This window comes from Blennius ocellaris (assembly GCF_963422515.1).
Source record: "Blennius ocellaris genome assembly, chromosome: 20".
NCBI classification, from domain to species: Eukaryota; Metazoa; Chordata; class Actinopteri; order Blenniiformes; family Blenniidae; genus Blennius; species Blennius ocellaris.
Window position 1 is genome coordinate 22,247,945 of NC_137669.1, and position 18,553 is coordinate 22,266,497.

The following is an 18,553-nucleotide window of genomic DNA, read 5'->3' on the forward strand; positions in this document are numbered from 1 at the left end:
GCCCAGGGGTTGCCGAGATATAGGTAGAAACGTTCGAACGGACGTACGTCCGTACGTACGGAGACGTACGGAGACTGTTTCAAGATCCCCCTTCGGGGCCTATCAGCCACGGCGGGGGATAATTATCGCAAAAATACACTACTTTCAGGTAACTTGAAATCTTAAAGCAGGTATGTTTTTCATATGCACTTAGATTAAGTGCTAATATTGTTTTATTGTGAACTATCAACAGTTTAAGGGATTTCAGCTCAACGTGTGTCTCTGGTAGAAAGCTCCAGCAGAAGATGCATCAAAAATGTTCAACGTTTTGGTAAGAATTGTACTTTTCCCCGGGGGGGAGCAACATGTATTGTGCATCACTTTTCCCAGAATTGAATCCGTCCCTTGTTTTTTTTTCATGCCCCGCCTCCGTATGTCCGATTACGTGTGGACTTTCACTCCGCGGAGATAGACTGCTAAACCTTTGTTGGGTTTTGTCGTCTGTTTACGCCACGGAAAGCACAACTTTTTGCAAATGTTCCAACTCCGTCTCCATGGAAACGGAGAGAATGCAACTTTTCTGAAACGCTGCGATGACGGTCGTAAGTAAATAGTTCCTCTGCCAGTGACGACACTGTGAAATCAGGGGCCTCAGTAACTCCACGTTTAACACTTATGCAACTATTGTATTTTTTTTTAACTGAAATAAGACAAATTTGATGAAGCATTTTGACAATCCCCAGAAACCTGAAACCTGTTAATTAAGCCTGTCAGTCTCTCAAAAGCTATTTCAGTTCAGCTAATTCATTTGGCTTCACGGTGCAATGGAAGTCAATCAGATGGGCGAGCCAGGCACAGCTAAACAACAGGATTTTATGTAATCAAGAAAACAAGACGAGTCTCTGGGAAATGAAATAGAAAATATGGAGTCGATTTCAGGGGAAAAACAACAACAACAACAACAACAGCAGATATGGCAGGTTCCAGCATCAGGTCATGAATAAACTGTACAATTCTTCATCGTGAGTCATGAAGAATGTTAATCATTACCGGTGTCAACAGCGTGTTATTTATTATGATTCAGATTGAACACATCCAATCAAATTAAACAATTCAGATGTTTTACCAGTAAATTTATGGAACACGTGGTTTTAAAAAACATTACAGATTTGAGTGAAACTGTTCCTTAAATCAATACTGTGAGAGAGAGAGCGAGAGAGAGAGAGAGAGAGAGAGAGAGGGAGAGACTCCACAGCGACTAAACAAAGCAATATGCTTTACTTTCAAGCGCTCTGCAGTGGGATTGCCTTTTAATTTTACGGTCTCACTCTCAGTTATCCATTTATTTCTGATCGTCTCTGTATTCACACGTTCTGCTCATTTAGTCCAGCAAAGTATTTTTACAAGCATCTTTCCATGAATTCTACCCCCCCCCCCCCCTTTTTTTTTTTTTCTACCATCACAAAGAAATTCAATCATTATACTTCTTCTTCGTCTCTCCTCAATCGACCCTCTTCTACATCTCATCCCGGAGCAACGCAGCGAGAAACGGGAGCTTTATTAAATACGTTGAGGCGTAGAGAAGATGTGAAGATGTGAAGATGGGTGTTGGTGTGACACGGTGAAACAACAAAGGCCTGGTGGCGCCGGAAAACACGGCATGTGTGTGTGTGTGTGTGTGTGTGTGTGTGTGTGTGTGTGTGTGTGTGTGTGTGTGTGTGTGTGAAGACGGAGAAGCGTAAGTGTGACAGCTGTGGTTTACGTGCATGACAGGTTTAGTGTGAGGACGACGGCTGTCGACGGCCACAATCTGACTAAGTGCTGCGCTAAATGAGAAGCGATGAGGCCGGTGGAATTACAGAGGTAATCCATAAAAGCTGAAATAAATGTAGCAGTCGTATAAAGTCTGGTTGTTTTTTCTTCTTTTCGACACGCTGATTTGATCTCAGAACGTTTCAGGCCAAAAATTTACAATTTGGACGTTTAACAGATAAAAAGATTCCTTTAATGTAATTTGTTACTTTCAAACTGAATGATTGTTTTTCTAAAACGCGCAATGATTTAATTATTTTAAACCTACTTTTGGACTTCTGCTTCATACTTATACTGACTACGGGCTGAATTTGGACCGTAGATATTTGATCCACCTGTTAAATGATGAAGCTTGATAATTGTCTGCGATGCTTTCATGATGTAGAGCAGTGTTTTTCAACCGCTGTGTCGCGGCACACTGGAGTTTCCTCCAGATCTCGTCAGCTGAGCCGTGGGAAATGATCCAATTTCACATTTTTTTCTAAAAAAACATTTGCTCTCACAGCGACAGTGTGTTGCAGAGTAATCATGTATAAATACTCTTCACCACTAGAGGGCAGCACAGAACTTTGCCGGTGAAATGTAAAGTGACAGACGTCAGTGTGGTTCATCTCCACCTCCTGCTACCATCTTGTATCAAAGTACTGTGTCAGTGACAGTGATGGAGAAGTTTTTGAAAAGGAAGAATGTGAACCAGGATCTCAGCTCTTCATCCATCAGGTCCAGGTTTCACACTGAGGGAGTCACTATTAAAAAAAGTCCTTGCTTTCTGGATTTACTTGATTCCTGTTGATAAAACTTTGATGAGAACGACTTTATATTGTTAATAGAGGCTACAGAGTTTACCATTTTAACATTTTCGGGTGGTGGTGTGCCTCCAGAGTTTTACAAACAAAAAAGTGTGTCTTGGCTCAGAAAGGTTGAAAAACACTGATGTAGAGGATGCAGGGAGGTCGTTTGCAGCAACGCATTGCCTTTGCATATCATTTGCATATGCCTATAATTATGATTCATTGCATTTAATAAGTTCTCGTATCTACACTCTGTATCAGAAAGTAATTATAGGTGAGTACTCCTACTTGTACTAGTTCTATAAAAAAGAAATAAAAGTTTATCCCGAGTTCAAATCCCTTCAATTCATCAAAGTTTTTGGAAATGATTAGGAAGATATCAGGCGCGGACCTCAAGTGACCCAGTTAACTCAATTCAGGAGTTAATTAAAGAGTCGAGAAGGACGAGCGGACCTGAAAAACGGCCATTGACAGCCACAACACAAGCTTTACCTTCTCGTAGTATTTGACTTCATATTCCGTGCGGCTGCTGTTGGGGTGAGACGGCGCCCTCCACACCAAGGTGATGCTCTTCTGCTCGATCTTCTCCGCTCGCAGCTCACTGATCAGAGACGGTGCTACACAGGAAGAGGTGGAGGAGAGAGAAAAAGACCAGAAACCTCAGTTTGGTGGTGGTGGGGGGAGGGGGGGAGGGGGGGGGGTCCTCCTCCCTCATTCATTATAGATAGAATAGCTTTAGGAAGTTTGTGAAGGACATCAGAAAGAGTCTTAACACTTGTGTATTTCCAATTTTTTTTGCACAAAGTTTGACCAGGAAGGTCGAGGGGGTATGAAACGGAATTCTCAAACACAAGAGAAATAAAGAATGATGTGTTGGAAACAGAGTATGCCCACGCTGCGTTGTTGGATCCGAGGCGAGCGCGGAGAAATGTGGATCGTGTGCATAAAAGGACGCGCGAGAGAGTGCAGGACGAGGGAGCCGAGCACACGAGGACAGAAATAGGTGAGCGAGAGGCAACGGATTAATTATTCAGGCCGCAACGCCTCTGAACGGACAACTTCATCACACTGAAAATCCCCGAGCGGTACAGTTCCTCGCCCGCCTGTTCGCCGCGGCTCCACAATGGATCAATGTTCGTATGGATTGACTGACTGCGTCCATATCGACACGGGACGGACGGATGGAGACGGTCTTAATCCGAACTCTCAATTTTCCTCGTCCGAGTCTCTCAATTAAACCGAACTTTTTCTGACCGCTATGGGGTAAAAAATATTTGTGCCAAAGTTCTGAGCGAGCGACGGGAAAATTTGAGCGCAAAAAAATGTATTGTGCTAGCACGCTAATAGCATTTTGAGGAAATATTTAAATTGCGCGAAGACAAACTTGAGATTGCGCTCAAAAATCATTTCTGCGCTCAGATTCTTGCTCTGTGCTCAACCTCTCTCTCTCTCTCTCGCTCGCATCGCTCAAATCTCTCCACCTCCGCTCAAGTCCTTCTGTGCGCTCGCTCAAAATGTGCAAAGCCCAAATGTGACACACGGTTGTCCACCAATCACAGGAATTCGGGGCGGGCGTTGAATTCTGATTGGTTACTTCGGATTCTGGAAGTGCCTCATAACCAACGAAGAAGAAGAAGAAGAAGAAGAAGAAGTAGAAGAAGAAGAAGAAGAAGAGGGAAAAACAAACTGCGAGGGAAAACATGTTGTAATCCAGGATCGTTATCTTTAGTTTTCCTTATTTCTGTTTTCCCTCGCAGTTTGTTTTTCCCTCTTCTTCTTCTTCTTCTTCTTCGTTGGTTATGAGGCACTTCCAGAATCAGAAGCAACCAATCAGAATTCAACGCCCGCCCCGAATTCCTGTGATTGGTGGACAACCGTGTGTCACATTTGGGCTTTGCACATTTTGAGCGAGCGCACAGAAGAACTTGAGCGGACGTGGAGAGATTTGAGCGAGAGAGAGAGAGAGAGGTTGAGCGCAGAAATTATTTTTGAGCGCAATCTCAAGTTTGTCTTTGCGCAATTTAAATATTTCCTCAAAATGCTATTAGCGCGCTAGCACAATACATTTTTTTGCACTCAAATTTTCTCATCGCTCGCTCAGAATTTTGGCACAAATATAAAACCCCATAGACCCCCCCCCCCACCCCCCTGTCCACGAGAACTGCGTGCCGTGAAACTCACCCAGACGAACATCTCTTCCCTCTCAGGGCGAGTTCAACTAAATATTTCTCCACTCTCCTAACGTAAAACACCGAGTCTCAGTGGGGGGGGGGGGGGGGAAGAAAACCCCACCTGTATTTGCAGACAGACGGAGGTGGACAGTGAGCGGCAACACGACACAGACACATCAAACGGCTTTTGATTTGCTGCTTAGAAAGGATGTATTATCCTCCCGCGTGAGACGAGGACCAAAGGGGATGCAGGGATGTTTTTTTGAACGTATTCATTAACGTGTTGTTTAAAAAAAAGAAGAAAAGAAATAGACAACAGAGATTGAGTGGAGAGAGAAAGTAGGAACAGTAAATCCACATCCAAAGGAGAAATGAAAATGGTTTTAAATTAAAAAACAAAACAAAAAAAGCAGATGACAAGTGTGCAAGTGAATGATGGGAGTAATTGTCACCCTGTACAGGGGAGAAGAAGACGAAATGCCCCGAACCCTCCTGAACCAGCGCTAATAGCCTTGATAGCGCCACTCCTCCCCAAACAAAAGGGCCTCACGAGGGAGAAAACCGCACCCCTATTATTTTCTTAGTGTTTTTGAGTGACAAACCTATTTTGCGACTTCATTAAACGCGGCGTAATTAGCACTTAAGCCCAAGCGGTCGGCGCCCGGCGATCCTCACGCGACGTGTGGGCCGTCGTTTGTTGACGCTCAAGTCGGAGCGCGGCGCCGCGGCGGAGCCGTCGGGACGCCGCCGGCGCATCTTCGATGTCGAGTCGCCGTTGTCTTGTGATCCGACGCCCCGTTTAGACGATAACGTCTCAAGTAGAAACAAAAAAAACGAGTCATTTTTCGCTTCTGAAAAGCTTCGCGTGTCCACGTTTCCATGGCAACAGTACTGAGCTTCTGTTTGCTTTTGTAAAAAGAAGTGTTTTCGTACAGTTTGGGAGCCGTGCTTGAAAAGTTCCGCGACAACGAGAATCATCGTCAACAAGAATTTTCCATTTTCCCTTGAAAAATGTTGCCTCATAGTTTCTACCCTCGTTTCTTTGAGCTCTAATTTAGTAAGAGTTTTTTTCAAATTTTATTCTAATTAATTAGGCCGTCGTTTGTTGACACTCAAGTCGGAGCGCGGCGCCGCGGCGGAGCCGTCGGGACGCCGCCGGCGCATCCTCGATGTCGAGTTTCCGTTGTCTTGTGATCCGACGCCCCGTTTAGACGATAACGTCTCAAGTAGAAACAAAAAAACGAGTCATTTTCGCTTCCGAAAAGCTTCGCGTTTCCACGTTTCCATGGCAACAGTGCTGAGCTGCTGTTTGCTTTTGTAAAAAGAAGTGTTTTCGTACAGTTTGGGAGCCGTGCTTGAAAAGTTCCGCGACAACGAGAATCATCGTCAACAAGAATTTTCCGTTTTCCCTTGAAAAATGTCGCCTCATAGTTTCTACCCTCGTTTCTTTGAGCTCTAATTTAGTAAGAGTTTTTTTCAAATTTTATTCTAATTAATTAGGCCGTCGTTTGTTGACACTCAAGTCGGAGCGCGGCGCCGCGGCGGAGCCGTCGGGACGCCGCCGGCGCATCTTCGATGTCGAGTTTCCATTGTCTTGTGATCCGACGCCCCGTTTAGACGATAATGTCTCAAGTAAAAACAAAAAAACAAAAACAAAAACAAAAAACGAGTCATTTTCGCTTCTGAAAAGCGTCGCGTTTCCACGTTTCCATGGCAACAGTACTGTGCTGCTGTTTGCTTTTGTAAAAAGAAGTGTTTTCGTACAGTTTGGGAGCCGTGCTTGAAAAGTTCCGCGACAACGAGAATCATCGTCAACAAGAATTTTCCGTTTTCCCTTGAAAAATGTTGCCTCATAGTTTCTACCCTCGTTTCTTTGAGCTCTAATTTAGTAAGAGTTTTTTTCTAATTTTATTCTAATTAATTAGGCCGTCGTTTGTTGACACTCAAGTCGGAGCGCGGCGCCGCGGCGGAGCCGTCGGGACGCCGCCGGCGCATCTTCGATGTCGAGTTTCCGTTGTCTTGTGATCCGACGCCCCGTTTAGACGATAACGTCTCAAGTAGAAACAAAAAAACGAGTCATTTTCACTTCTGAAAAGCTTCGCGTTTCCACGTTTCTATGGCAACAGTACTGTGCTGCTGTTTGCTTTTGTAAAAAGAAGTGTTTTCGTACAGTTTGGGAACCGTTCTTGAAAAGTTCAGCGACAACGAGAATCATCGTCAACAAGAATTTTCCGTCTTCACTTGAAAAATGTCGCCTCATAGTTTCTACCCTCGTTTCTTTGAGCTCTAATTTAGTAAGAGTTTTTTTCAAATTTTATTCTAATTAATTAGGCCGTCGTTTGTTGACACTCAAGTCGGAGCGCGGCGCCGCGGCGGAGCCGTCGGGACGCCGCCGGGACGCCGCCGGCGCATCTTCGATGTCGAGTCGCCGTTGTCTTGTGATCCGACGCCCCGTTTAGACGATAACGTCTCAAGTAAAAACAAAAAAACGAGTCATTTTCTCTTCTGAAAAGCGTCGCGTTTCCACGTTTCCATGGCAACAGTACTGTGCTGCTGTTTGCTTTTGTAAAAAGAAGTGTTTTCGTACAGTTTGGGAGCCGTGCTTGAAAAGTTCCTCGACAACGAGAATCATCGTCAACAAGAATTTTCCATTTTCCCTTGAAAAATGTTGCCTCATAGTTTCTACCCTCGTTTCTTTGAGCTCTAATTTAGTAAGAGTTTTTTTCTAATTTTATTCTAATTAATTATAGTTAATTTCCTTACCGATTATTAAAACAAGGTCACGCAGCAAAGAGTTTGAGCCACTCCATAAATAGGAAGCACGTACGGAAACGTTTTAAAACTACTTCACATAATCATCTAAATTGTTCACGAAACATTAATCATGATCCTTTGGTGGCGTTTTTAAACACAGATTTGTGAGTTGTGAAGTCATTTCAAATAGAATCTCCACATCCTGTGGATCCGGTGCAGCGTTCAGATGTGAACACAGTCGGGGAGGAATATGCTAATGAAGGAACACGACACAAGAATGTAAATAAACACAAGCGGAGCAATTATTCTTATTGACGAATGAATCCGTACAGCAATTTATTATGCAGATTGTGGTATCGAGGAAACAAGCCGGGCTAATAGAAAATAAAGGGATTCGTTCCACGGCCGGTGGAAATGAGGAAGAAAATAGAGCCAAGTGTGGAGGAAAAGGACTGGACAAACATTAAACATTCAGGGAAAAAAAAGCTCCTTGGTAAGATAATGAAGAGTAAAAGTGAGGCTTAAAGAGACACTCCGGTGTTTCTCAAAGCTTCTGCCTCCTAAATACTGGAAGAGACTCAGCCAAACATACTAAACTGAGAACACAGTGTCAACCTGCTCTGCAGGCTATTGTTTGCTATTCTTTCCTTCCTTGTGTGCTGAATTATGCATAAGACTGCTGCCTGCCTCCAAACTCCAGATTACATCACAGCTCAATCTGACACACACACACGCACACACATACGCACACACACACAGTACAAAGGTTAAAGTAGTTTTTTTTTCCACATCTGCTGCTGCCAAGGAAAGAGCCGGAGCTCGTGTATCAGACAAATGAGCGATTGAGCGAACCAGTGTGAGAATTTACACACACCCGCAAGGCACAGGGAGTACTTTTATTTTATATACTGCACATTGTTTGCAGTACTACACGACCACAGTGGTCACTGCAGTGACCCGGAGAGTCTCCGGGTCAAAAAGTCAAACAAGAGACGATCCCAGCGGACTCTGAGTGGCGGCAGGACAGATCCTGACACTGTAGATCCTGGACGGTTTGAGACAGAGGGACGCCCACACGCTCAACTTACACTGAACTTAACTTGACCTCTAGCACATTTTTACGTCGTGGAGAAAACTTTTCAAAATGCACAAAACAAAAACCCTCGAAACTGAGCTGAAACTCCAACAGAGGACAAGACTATGAGCCGCGGGCGAGAACCACCGCGAACCCTACAAACACCAGAGGTTGTCTTGAATTGACCAGCATCATCCTTTCCTATGTACCAGGATTCAATTCGATAATGTTTCAAGTCTAAATTAATCGTTTTTGCATTGCAGAAACATTGTAAAAGACGCTCCAAAGGCTTTGGGTTTTCATTCCCTGGGGTCAAAAATGACCCCAGGGGTTGTTATTCTTCAACATCTTTACAATGAAAAGTTATAGTATATTCATATTCCAGGTATTCCTCAGAAAACATGTTTGTGACATGAGGCCATTTGCATTTGTATTTATTTTGTCATTAAATTTAAGAAACTGCAGTTTTTGTATCACGACCCCACTCTTCCACAAGCAGTTCCTATGGAATCTTCTATGAAACTTTAATTCTTAGCAACTCTGACAGTCACACTTACACATCTGATATCATCTCATACATCTGATTCAACTTTGACTGTCAATACTTTCCCACTTACACATGTGACATTTTTACCCCACATCATTTTTACCCAGCAACACACAGGTAAGTATTATCTCCATTTATGGACTTTCATTGACAAATTATGATGTGTGATCAGATTAGTGATCAAATGTGTGATCAGATTAGCCTACGTTGTTGTTAGCTAGCAGCATTGTATTTCGGTAGGTAACTGCAATTTCTTAAAATGAATGAAAAAAATAAATAAAACACAGGCTATCTTTGTTTTAAAGAGTTTGAAGAACAACAAGCCAGTATTGCAAAAACGCATTGATTTGAATTTGGGGTCATTTTTACACCCCACTTGTGGACGAGTGTCGGTTCTGGGAGGTTGTGCATCCAAGGGTTAAGAATGTTGTGTATAAAGGTCCGTAATTCAAGACTCTCTAAATGTGGCCATAAAAACACCCAAATTATCACAAACCCCCCCCCCCCCCCCCCCCCAATCTGAAACAGACCCATTGTGCACAAGTTACAATATGAAGCGTTTTCACTTCATACACAGATTCATCCGCTTCTCGAGACGAGTGGAAGCGACAAAGCCACATCCACCACTTCAGCACACAAGCCTGTATGGCAGGAAATGTCGGGTTTGGCTCTGTTTTCGAGAGGAAGAAATCGATGCCTGCCATCTGAAAATGGTTTTCAGACCCACACACACACACACACACACACACACACACACACACACACACACACACACAATTGCACAATGATTTTCGCAAGTAATATCGAGGAGGTGATGGCCTTGTGGGCAATAAGCCTCTCCAGTTCTGCTGTGGAAGAACGCAGCAGACGGTTTCAAATCCTCATCACGCTGCCGAAATCACAGGGCAGACACACTCATCACCAAGATATACAGCCTCTGATGTGATCCGAGATGAAAGCTTTGTCGTATACATACCAGTCACTGCTGCACGTAATGGACTTTAAAGAACCGCCGCAATGATACAGAAATAAGGCGCGGGGGAAAGGCAAGGGAACTCTGTGTGTGTGGCGCCTTGCAGCAACAAGGCAATCCGACTTGCTTTACATCAACAAAGGTGAACATTACGACAAACGACGGAGCAAGTAATAGAAGGCAATACATGTCAAAGAGACCAAGTATCGCGACGCGGTAGAACTTCTAGAGTTGTGGTAACTGACACAGAGGACTTGTGAAGACCTTGAAAATGATTTTCTCCTATTAAGGAAACGTGATGACAATTTTTTTTCTTAAACTTATGGCCAGACGTTGTGGCGGAAAGACGGAGCGAGTTGGATTGTTATTACGACGACTGTCAAAATAAAAGTAGCAAGTCCCAGGAGAAAATGAACTGGGAGTCGTGACGCCACGGGGGACACCTTGTTCTGAGTGTCTGTCTACTGAGCATGTGCAGAACAGTCAGTTACTGTGGCCGTGATGCGCATGCACGGTAGAAGCATTTTTTTTTTTTTAAAGTTGCGTTTTCCCCGAAGCATTTTCGAAAAGTTCCACCTCGGGAGCCATTTTGAAAACGTAGCATTGTCCGTGTAAACGGACACTCAAATCGGGTTTTTTTCACTGGTTTGGATCCAGGCCCGTGAATTCTGCGGAGCTAGCATGTTCTACCTGTACATGTCTAGGTTTTCTCCAGTTTCCTCCGACAGTCCGCGAGGTAAAAAGTGCTTGTTTGTGAGAGTTTGGTTGTTTGTCTCTGGCGGCCCCGTCCGGAGGTTCAACCCGTCTTCGCCCGCAGTTACCCGAGCAGCTCCAAAGCCCCCCCCCCCCCCCCCCCCCCCCCTCCCCTCCCCCGACCTTCAGCCGAACAAAGTGGCATAAACGCTGGATTGATGGGACTACCTGAGAGCCGCCAGTGCAGGAACACTGACGGTAATGTGGCAGGTGCACCTATGAATAGACCTCCGGCTCGGGAATGGCACCTGCTGCTTGAAGGCTCGAAGTAGCCGAGGTGCAACTGGCATCTCTGTTCCGTTATCAAAGGAGACAGGCGGAGGAGCTGCTCTCCCCGGAGGCGACACAACATCTCGCAGTCATTCCCAACTTTTTTACCCCCCCCCTCCTCCACCCTCCACCCTCTCTCTCTGGAAGATTCTCTCTCGCAGTGTTCTTATCTCCCTTGGCGCCGACACGGCTCGGTCGCCGTCTCCCGTTCTCAGGGGAATCTGTCGGGTTTTTTTTTTTTTTTTTTTTTTTTTTCCCCCCCGCAGGCCTGTTTTTGAGCCTCTGGGGAGACGACATCCATCTTGTCACGAAGAGGTTTCATTGTTCTCGCAATCTCCACCACGCGCCCACGCACATTAACCGCGGCGAGCGAGTCGGTAATGAAGAGCGGAGGAAAGCCGTGAGCGACGGGAAGAGGGTGTCTGTCAGGACGGCTCTTGTTCAAAGGGTTAAAGAGGAAGGCGGCAAAAGCCAATCCCCCTCGGGCGCGAGCGCCACCGGCTCCTTGAGTTAAACGAGTCGCGCGGCGACTCGCATGACTGGCAAGCCGAGCAGCGGGAACGTTTGCTCCCTTCTGATTCGGCTCCCCTGGGCTTTTAATCAAGTTATCGTATCGCCGGGTTCCAAAATCCCAGCGGAGCCGACTTTAGTGATGTCATTTGCGTTCAGTGACTGCTTAAATGTAATTCTGTCATGTTTTATTATACCGACTCTTATTTAATGGAAGCACTTGGAGAGATTTCTTTCTTGACAGTGAAATTCACCCAAAGTTTAACCCTCGGATGCCCAACCGACCAGTTCCTACACTCGTCCACAAGTGACCCCCAATTCAAATCAATGCGTTTTTGCCAATACTGGGTTGTTTTCTTCGAAATCTTTAAAACAAAGAGTTCTAACATTTTCATATTCTAGGTGTTCCTCATAAAACATGTTTGTGACATGAGACTATTTGCATTTTTATTTATTTTTTCATTAATTTGAAGAAATCGCAGTTTTTGTATCACGACCCCCACTCTTCCACAAGCAGTTCCTCTGGAATCTTCTATGAAACTTTAATTCTTAGCAACTCTGACGGTCTGATGTCGTCTTATACAAACTGCTTGGGATAATTTTTGACCCCCACGTGTGGAAGAGTGGGGTCGTGATACAAAAAACTGCGATTTCTTAAAATTAATGAAAAAATAAATAAAAATGCAGATGGCCTCATGTCACAAACTTGCTTTATGAGGAATATCTGGAATATGAATATATCACAACTTTTCATTTTAAAGATGTTGAAGAATAACAACCCGTGGGGTCATTTTTGACCCCACGTGTGCATCTAAGGGTTAAATCAAATAAATAAAAGCTCAACAACACTGTGAGGGGTCCAGATCCAACAAACTGGGTGTCAATAATAGAGAAACAACAACAAACAAAAGACTTGATTACAACTTCAAATCATAAGAGGACTTAACTACAATGCATTCCCAAACTTTTGCTAAATTAATAGGGTTTTTTTTTTGTGAAGTTTCACATTTTTGAGTTAAATGTACAAATGTATAAACAATAAAATAAAAAGCGGAGAGAAACGAAATGTATGCTAATTTCTATGTGTACGTCGTTATATACCTATTTTTTCTAAATCAGCTTGAAAAGAGAAAAACTGACCAAAATGACTTCCTACTTCACAATTTATAATTAAAAAAGTCTCTTAAAAGATAAAATTTTTCTCATGGGATGTGTTGACATGGTACCAGTGTTGTTAATATCAACTAATGATGGTTTAGTTTTAAAAGAAATAACCTTGAAGGGAACTTAAATGGAACATTTCAGATACAATTTTCAAATGGTGAATAGACGTGAGCTGTGAAGTGAATTCTCACAGATGAAGCGGTCTCATTTATAGAAATGTCTGCCACGCAAGGTGCTTGACGACCATGAGAGGCAAACTTGAGTGTCTTCGACGCGTGGCCGCGGGCGAAACAGCTGATCGAAGCACCAACCTGCTCTTCAACTGTGCCACGGCGTTTTAATTACGCTTTAAACGGGGAAGAAATGCTGAGAACATTTAAAAGTATTCTGTTCAGACTTTACTTCACTTCACTTTCCCCGGGAAGCTGCCTGATCAGCACACGGCCGACCTGGACGCCTCGTCCCAAATAACACTCCCACTTTCTCTTCTCAGAGCCAAAACCAAAGAATATTTAAGGACAAGCGAGAAGAGAAGAAAAGGGGGAGTCAGAGATGTGAGAGGAGGAGGAGGAGGAGGAGGAAGAAGAGGGGAATGTGACTGCGGTTCAGGGGCTGATGTGATATTTATTATTTGCGGTTATTATCAGTCTGAATATGAGTGGGGGGGGGCATGTTTACAGGGATGGAGGCTTGTCTCGGTTTCACACGCACGCTTTGGACTATAAATGAGAAGAATTGTGCGAGGAGGACACCTGCATGGAGCAAATTTCCATCTAAACAACAAAATTATACGTTTCAGGGACTTGATCCACCTCGGTTGGGGGCGTGAGTCTAAATGTGTATCAGCGGAGCGAGTCTGAGCGCCGGCTTGATTAAACGTGTCAGTCAGGAGGTGAGTGGGCGGGGCGAAGACCGGAAGCCGGACAGAAAGGTCTCCTGCTGGATGGCATTCTCACAAGGGTCTGATAACTACGAGCCACTCTGTGCAGGAGTACCGGGCCGCGTATCCTTCCCGCGACAAACACAAAGCTTTTATGTCCTTTTGATCTTCGTGCGATTTGCACGTCAGAAACACAAGACGCAACCTGCTGACATTACCTTTGCAGACTCTGTCAAAATCAGCATCTCACACTCTCACCAGCGGAAATGGACTCAGTGGAACTGCTATTGACGGGTCGGAACACTCGGCGAGGGCGGTGTGTGTGTGTGTGTGTGTGTGTGTGTGTGCTCCAGCCCCGGAGGTTCAGGCATGGGTTGATCTCGCCACGTCCGTTAAGCCAGACAGCCTCTGCCCAGAGCGTCCAGCAAATGAAAACACAGGCGCAGCGAGAAACACCGGACCGGCTCTGCTGCAGGAGGTTTGGCTGAGGAGGTGACGGAGGCGCTATCGGTCCCGACAGGCTCACGAGGCGAGGCGGCGCTTTTACACACATGCACACACATGGAGACGTCGTCACCCTTTCACCATAACACAGCCTGTCAGCTGCTGTCCAACCTGCTGATCACATCCAGTTCAGATCTTTTACTTAAGCAATGCTGAGAGAGAGAGAGCGAGAGAGAGCGAGAGAGAGAGAGAGAGAGAGGCTTTCCTATTCTCTGCAGGTATTCAGCACAACGGCACAACCTCGAGTGAAACGCAGCTTTTATGATTATCTCCAGAGGGTGGAAAAGTACAAATGCGTACTCCAACTATGTAGCTTGTAGTATCAGTAATTGAGCACACAACAATAATTCAATTTAATTTATGACATTATTCTGCTGCCAAAAGACACGGAGCCACTTTAAGACCAGGTTTCCAAGCCAACGTTTCAAGTGAAAAGTTTCACGTTTATATGAAAACGATTTCCAGTTTGCAGCAAAGCGGTGTCGTGAGCAATGCCACTGGTGGTGTCACTCCTTTTTGAAATGAAACCACACAAACATTAGCAATGGGAGAACACGGACATACGACCAACTCGGTTTGTTATTAAAGTGACTGTCAAAGTAAAACGACGAAGGGCCGCTATTTTATTTCTCCAGATTCTCTCTTTGCATTCGTATCTTTAGTGTACATTGGAGACATTTTCCTAAAAAAAACACTTGGACAATTCCTGATTTAGGCCAACAATTCCAAACATGCATACCGTTATTTGTGTCGTAACTTGCTCTCCTATGTAGCGCCGAAAAAAACTATTCATATTTACACCGACGCATTCAATTAAGGGTAATTATCATATCGTAGTCATGATATCTGGAAAATGTAATAAACTACCATAAATCACAAAAAGATAGACTTTGCAGGCATTGCAAGTCACATATATTCCTTTATATACAAGTGGTACAAGGTTTCTTCTGCAGAACGACCATCCAGTCACATCCAATCAAACACACACACAGTGACACTAAAGTCTGTTTGGAACGAAAAATTAAAAAAAAGAAAAAACAACCATCTCGTTGTACGTTTTTGAGAATCCTACAGCTACGCAAACATCGTCCCCCCAAAAAACTATAAATGAAAATCCCCCATCAAGTGAATGAGAGACAAACAGAGCACGCACAGTAGCAATATAAGAATGTAAACACACTCGGGGTGCAGAGAAAAGTGTAAACACACACTGGATGTGCCGCGTGTGAAAACAACAGTCCGTAATGAAAAGATGCACGGAGGATGAGGATGAGGCGTGTGGCTGCCGGCCTGATGAGCTGAACTGTCTGTCACCCTCCGACTGTTGCATCACAGACGAGTTCGCTGTCATTCAGACAGACGGCTGGCTTTCTTTGGCTCAGCGGGGGGGGGGGGGTGCAACAAACTGCACGGAAAACAAAGACGGCACGCACACACACAAACATGATAAAATAAAAAACCTTGCCAGGTATTAGACCGAGAAAATGAGAGAGGATTCAGAAGTTTGAACAATCCTTTCAGATTTTTTTTGGTATTTTTTGTTGTTGTCGCCTCCTTAAAGAGGTTTTTCGCTTCAAAGCAAATCCTCCCCCAAAAAAACCCCAACCTGATTACGAGGATAAGATTATGTCTGCGTGTCATCAGCACCCTCGCTTTTCTTCCAAAGTGAGCCACGCAATTTCCCGCCGAACAACAAGAAACACCCAAGATCCCGCACACAAGAGTACACACACTACACACACACACACACACGGGTAAAGACTCTCGGAGTGCCTCTTCATAGACTCCAATTATCAGCCAAGAGGTAGGCAATTAAAATTCCCATCACAGGCTGACAAAGCGTCTTAAGTGGCTGGGCTATAGTCCTGAAAAGTAGCTTGATGACTCTATTCATTTTGTGGCTGCTGAAGCCTCACCTTCCCATCACTTCTAATTAAGGAGGCAAAAAAGGATCCACACACACACACGGGGGCTGGAGGCGGGGATGATTGGGGTGTGTGTGTGTGTGTGTGTGTGTGTGTGTGTGTGTGTGGGGGGGGGGGTGGTGTTGGAAAACAAATGACAGAGAAGCAGAGTTTTGTGTGTCGACACCTGAATAGCAGTGAAGAGGCTTTGTGACAATGCGGGGAAAGTATCACCCGCTATTAATTATGACTCATATTAATGAATATTTGGAGTAAATTGCTGTATTTTGAAGTGAATCAAATTTTAATCAAATTTCTCTGCTTGACCTACCGTATTTTTTTTTTTCTTTTGCTCCTCGTACGCCTACTTTGTTACCACTAACAGGAGTTGACACGCTCAAACGTAGAAGTCCCCGCTTATACATGACAACGTCTCCGTTTAAACCACAACGGCGCTCAGAGTCACTTTTTTTTGGAAACGCTTCAACCTTGTCGTTTTTTGGGGAACGAGGGAAACGTTTTCAGAAACGCTGCTAATTAAAAGGCGCACCTACATTGATTGACATAATTTACAACTTTGTTCATATATAAGGCACATGGAATAGTCCAGTGGTCACAACCTTTATAGCTCAAAGCCATTAGGTTACATTTTCCACTGATTCTAACACCCAGAGAGGTGCACACACTTTATTTTGATAGTCCTACCTGCAGCCTATGCCAGGAGGACACTACACACAAAACCTTCTTCACTGCTGGTTGACAACTTACAACTACCGGTAATAAACTAAACTACATGAACTAAGCAACAAAAACACAATTATTACCGACACCACAAACCAAATATAACCCCCAATAATTGCATTTATAACACCACAAACAGAAACTCCCATAATGCATTGCAGCTATCGGCTCCTTTATGCATTTGCACAGAGGTGGTCGCTGCAAGGCATGATGGGAATTCATGTTTTGTGTTGTTGGAGGTTATTGTGGGTTGTTGTTGGGCTTGGTGTTGTGTTGATTGTGTTTATGTGTTTTTGTTCCCCAGTTTAGGGAGTCATTATTTCATCTAGTTTATTTTGGTTTGTTAGAACGTTGGTGTGCAACCATGAGTGATGAAGGTGTTGTGTGGAGTGTCGTCCGCTCTGAGGATCCGGTTGTGAAGTCAGAGTTGTCAAAATAAAAGCTTCTGGTTGTTCAGCTGTCAAATAGCATCTCGGGTAGAGCAATTCTTCCATATATAAGGCGCACCGGGCTATAACGCACACTGGCAGCTTTTGAAAAAATTTGAGGTGTTTAGGTGCCTTATAGTGCGGAAAATACGGTACATACTTCTTCTGCACATGCTCAGTAGACGGACAGCGTTTCCTCCAGAGTGTCACGACTCCCAGTCAACTTCGCTCGACAGAGGATTTTCTTCAGTTTTGCAGCTTCGCTCACGTTAGAGGTTTTGATGTCGTCAGGCCAAATCTAACGTTGCATCGTGAAACTGTTCATTCATTGAACTTGTATCGTAGACGCACAAAAGAAAACTATTATGCAGCACACCTTCAAAATGCCTTGCAGGTGTTTTTTTTTTGTTTTAAAACACACTTGCTACTCGACTGTGTTTATCTGACAGCCACATTTATTTTCCAGTTGAGGGCTTAACAATGTATTATTCAAGGATTTTTCAATTAGTTTGCAGTCTTTTGTGTTGAATAACTGATAAATGAGCTGGATTTTTTTTCCACATTAGAGACTTTTAATAATCGGACCACTATTGATTTCCTATGCTGTTAATCTGGGATGTAATATATACTTTCAATTGTTCGTGGTTGATTTTTTTTTTTTTAAACCGTTAAGTTCCGCAAAAACTAATTTTGTTGTCATTCAGTCCACGAATTCCTCACATACTGTTTCGACCAGCCTTAGAAAAAATTGACAGAATTCTCACATATTGAGAGTAAAACACAATTAACGCACAGTAAACAACCACAGTCCCATAAGAAACCAAGGACATTGGTTGAGGAGTTCCAACACATTTGAATGCAGGCCAGTTTCATCTTTAAAATAGTGCCATTAAATTTAAACTTTTTGTTGTGGTGCAGAGAATAGACGACCAAAATGTCTATGTTTTCACAAAACCAAGCAATTACAATAGAAAATGACTCCGATTATCAACATAAAGCCAGTTTGAATTATACTTCCTGCTTCAAAATGTAATGAAATGTTCAGAAAACCTCTACAATGTTTGAATTCTGCAGCCTTTTGCATGCATGCTTTTCCAAAATCACACTGGCAAACTGTTAAAAAAAAAAAAAAAAAACCTCTCTCTTTGCAATTGCTTCCATTTTCTTGGTGGTTTTTCCAGATCGGAGCGTCTTGTTGGCTGGTTTTGGCCGACGAGCCTCATGTTCGACAGCCCCGGTGTCGCGGCTTTCACTATGAATCAGTAAGTCTCTGCAACCATCTGTGACATTTACGGTC

At 43.9% G+C, this 18,553-nt stretch overlaps 1 protein-coding gene across 1 annotated transcript in view; it reads right to left on the reverse strand.

Moving 5' to 3' along the window:
* The window catches only part of epha10 (EPH receptor A10), a gene marked incomplete at both ends in the record, with an annotated part of 221,563 nt that overhangs the window by 43,273 nt on the left and 159,737 nt on the right, over positions 1-18,553 (reverse strand). The window contains 1 exon segment of the mRNA XM_080515523.1: positions 3,075-3,199. Within this exon segment, the coding sequence (XP_080371649.1) occupies positions 3,075-3,199 (125 nt within the window).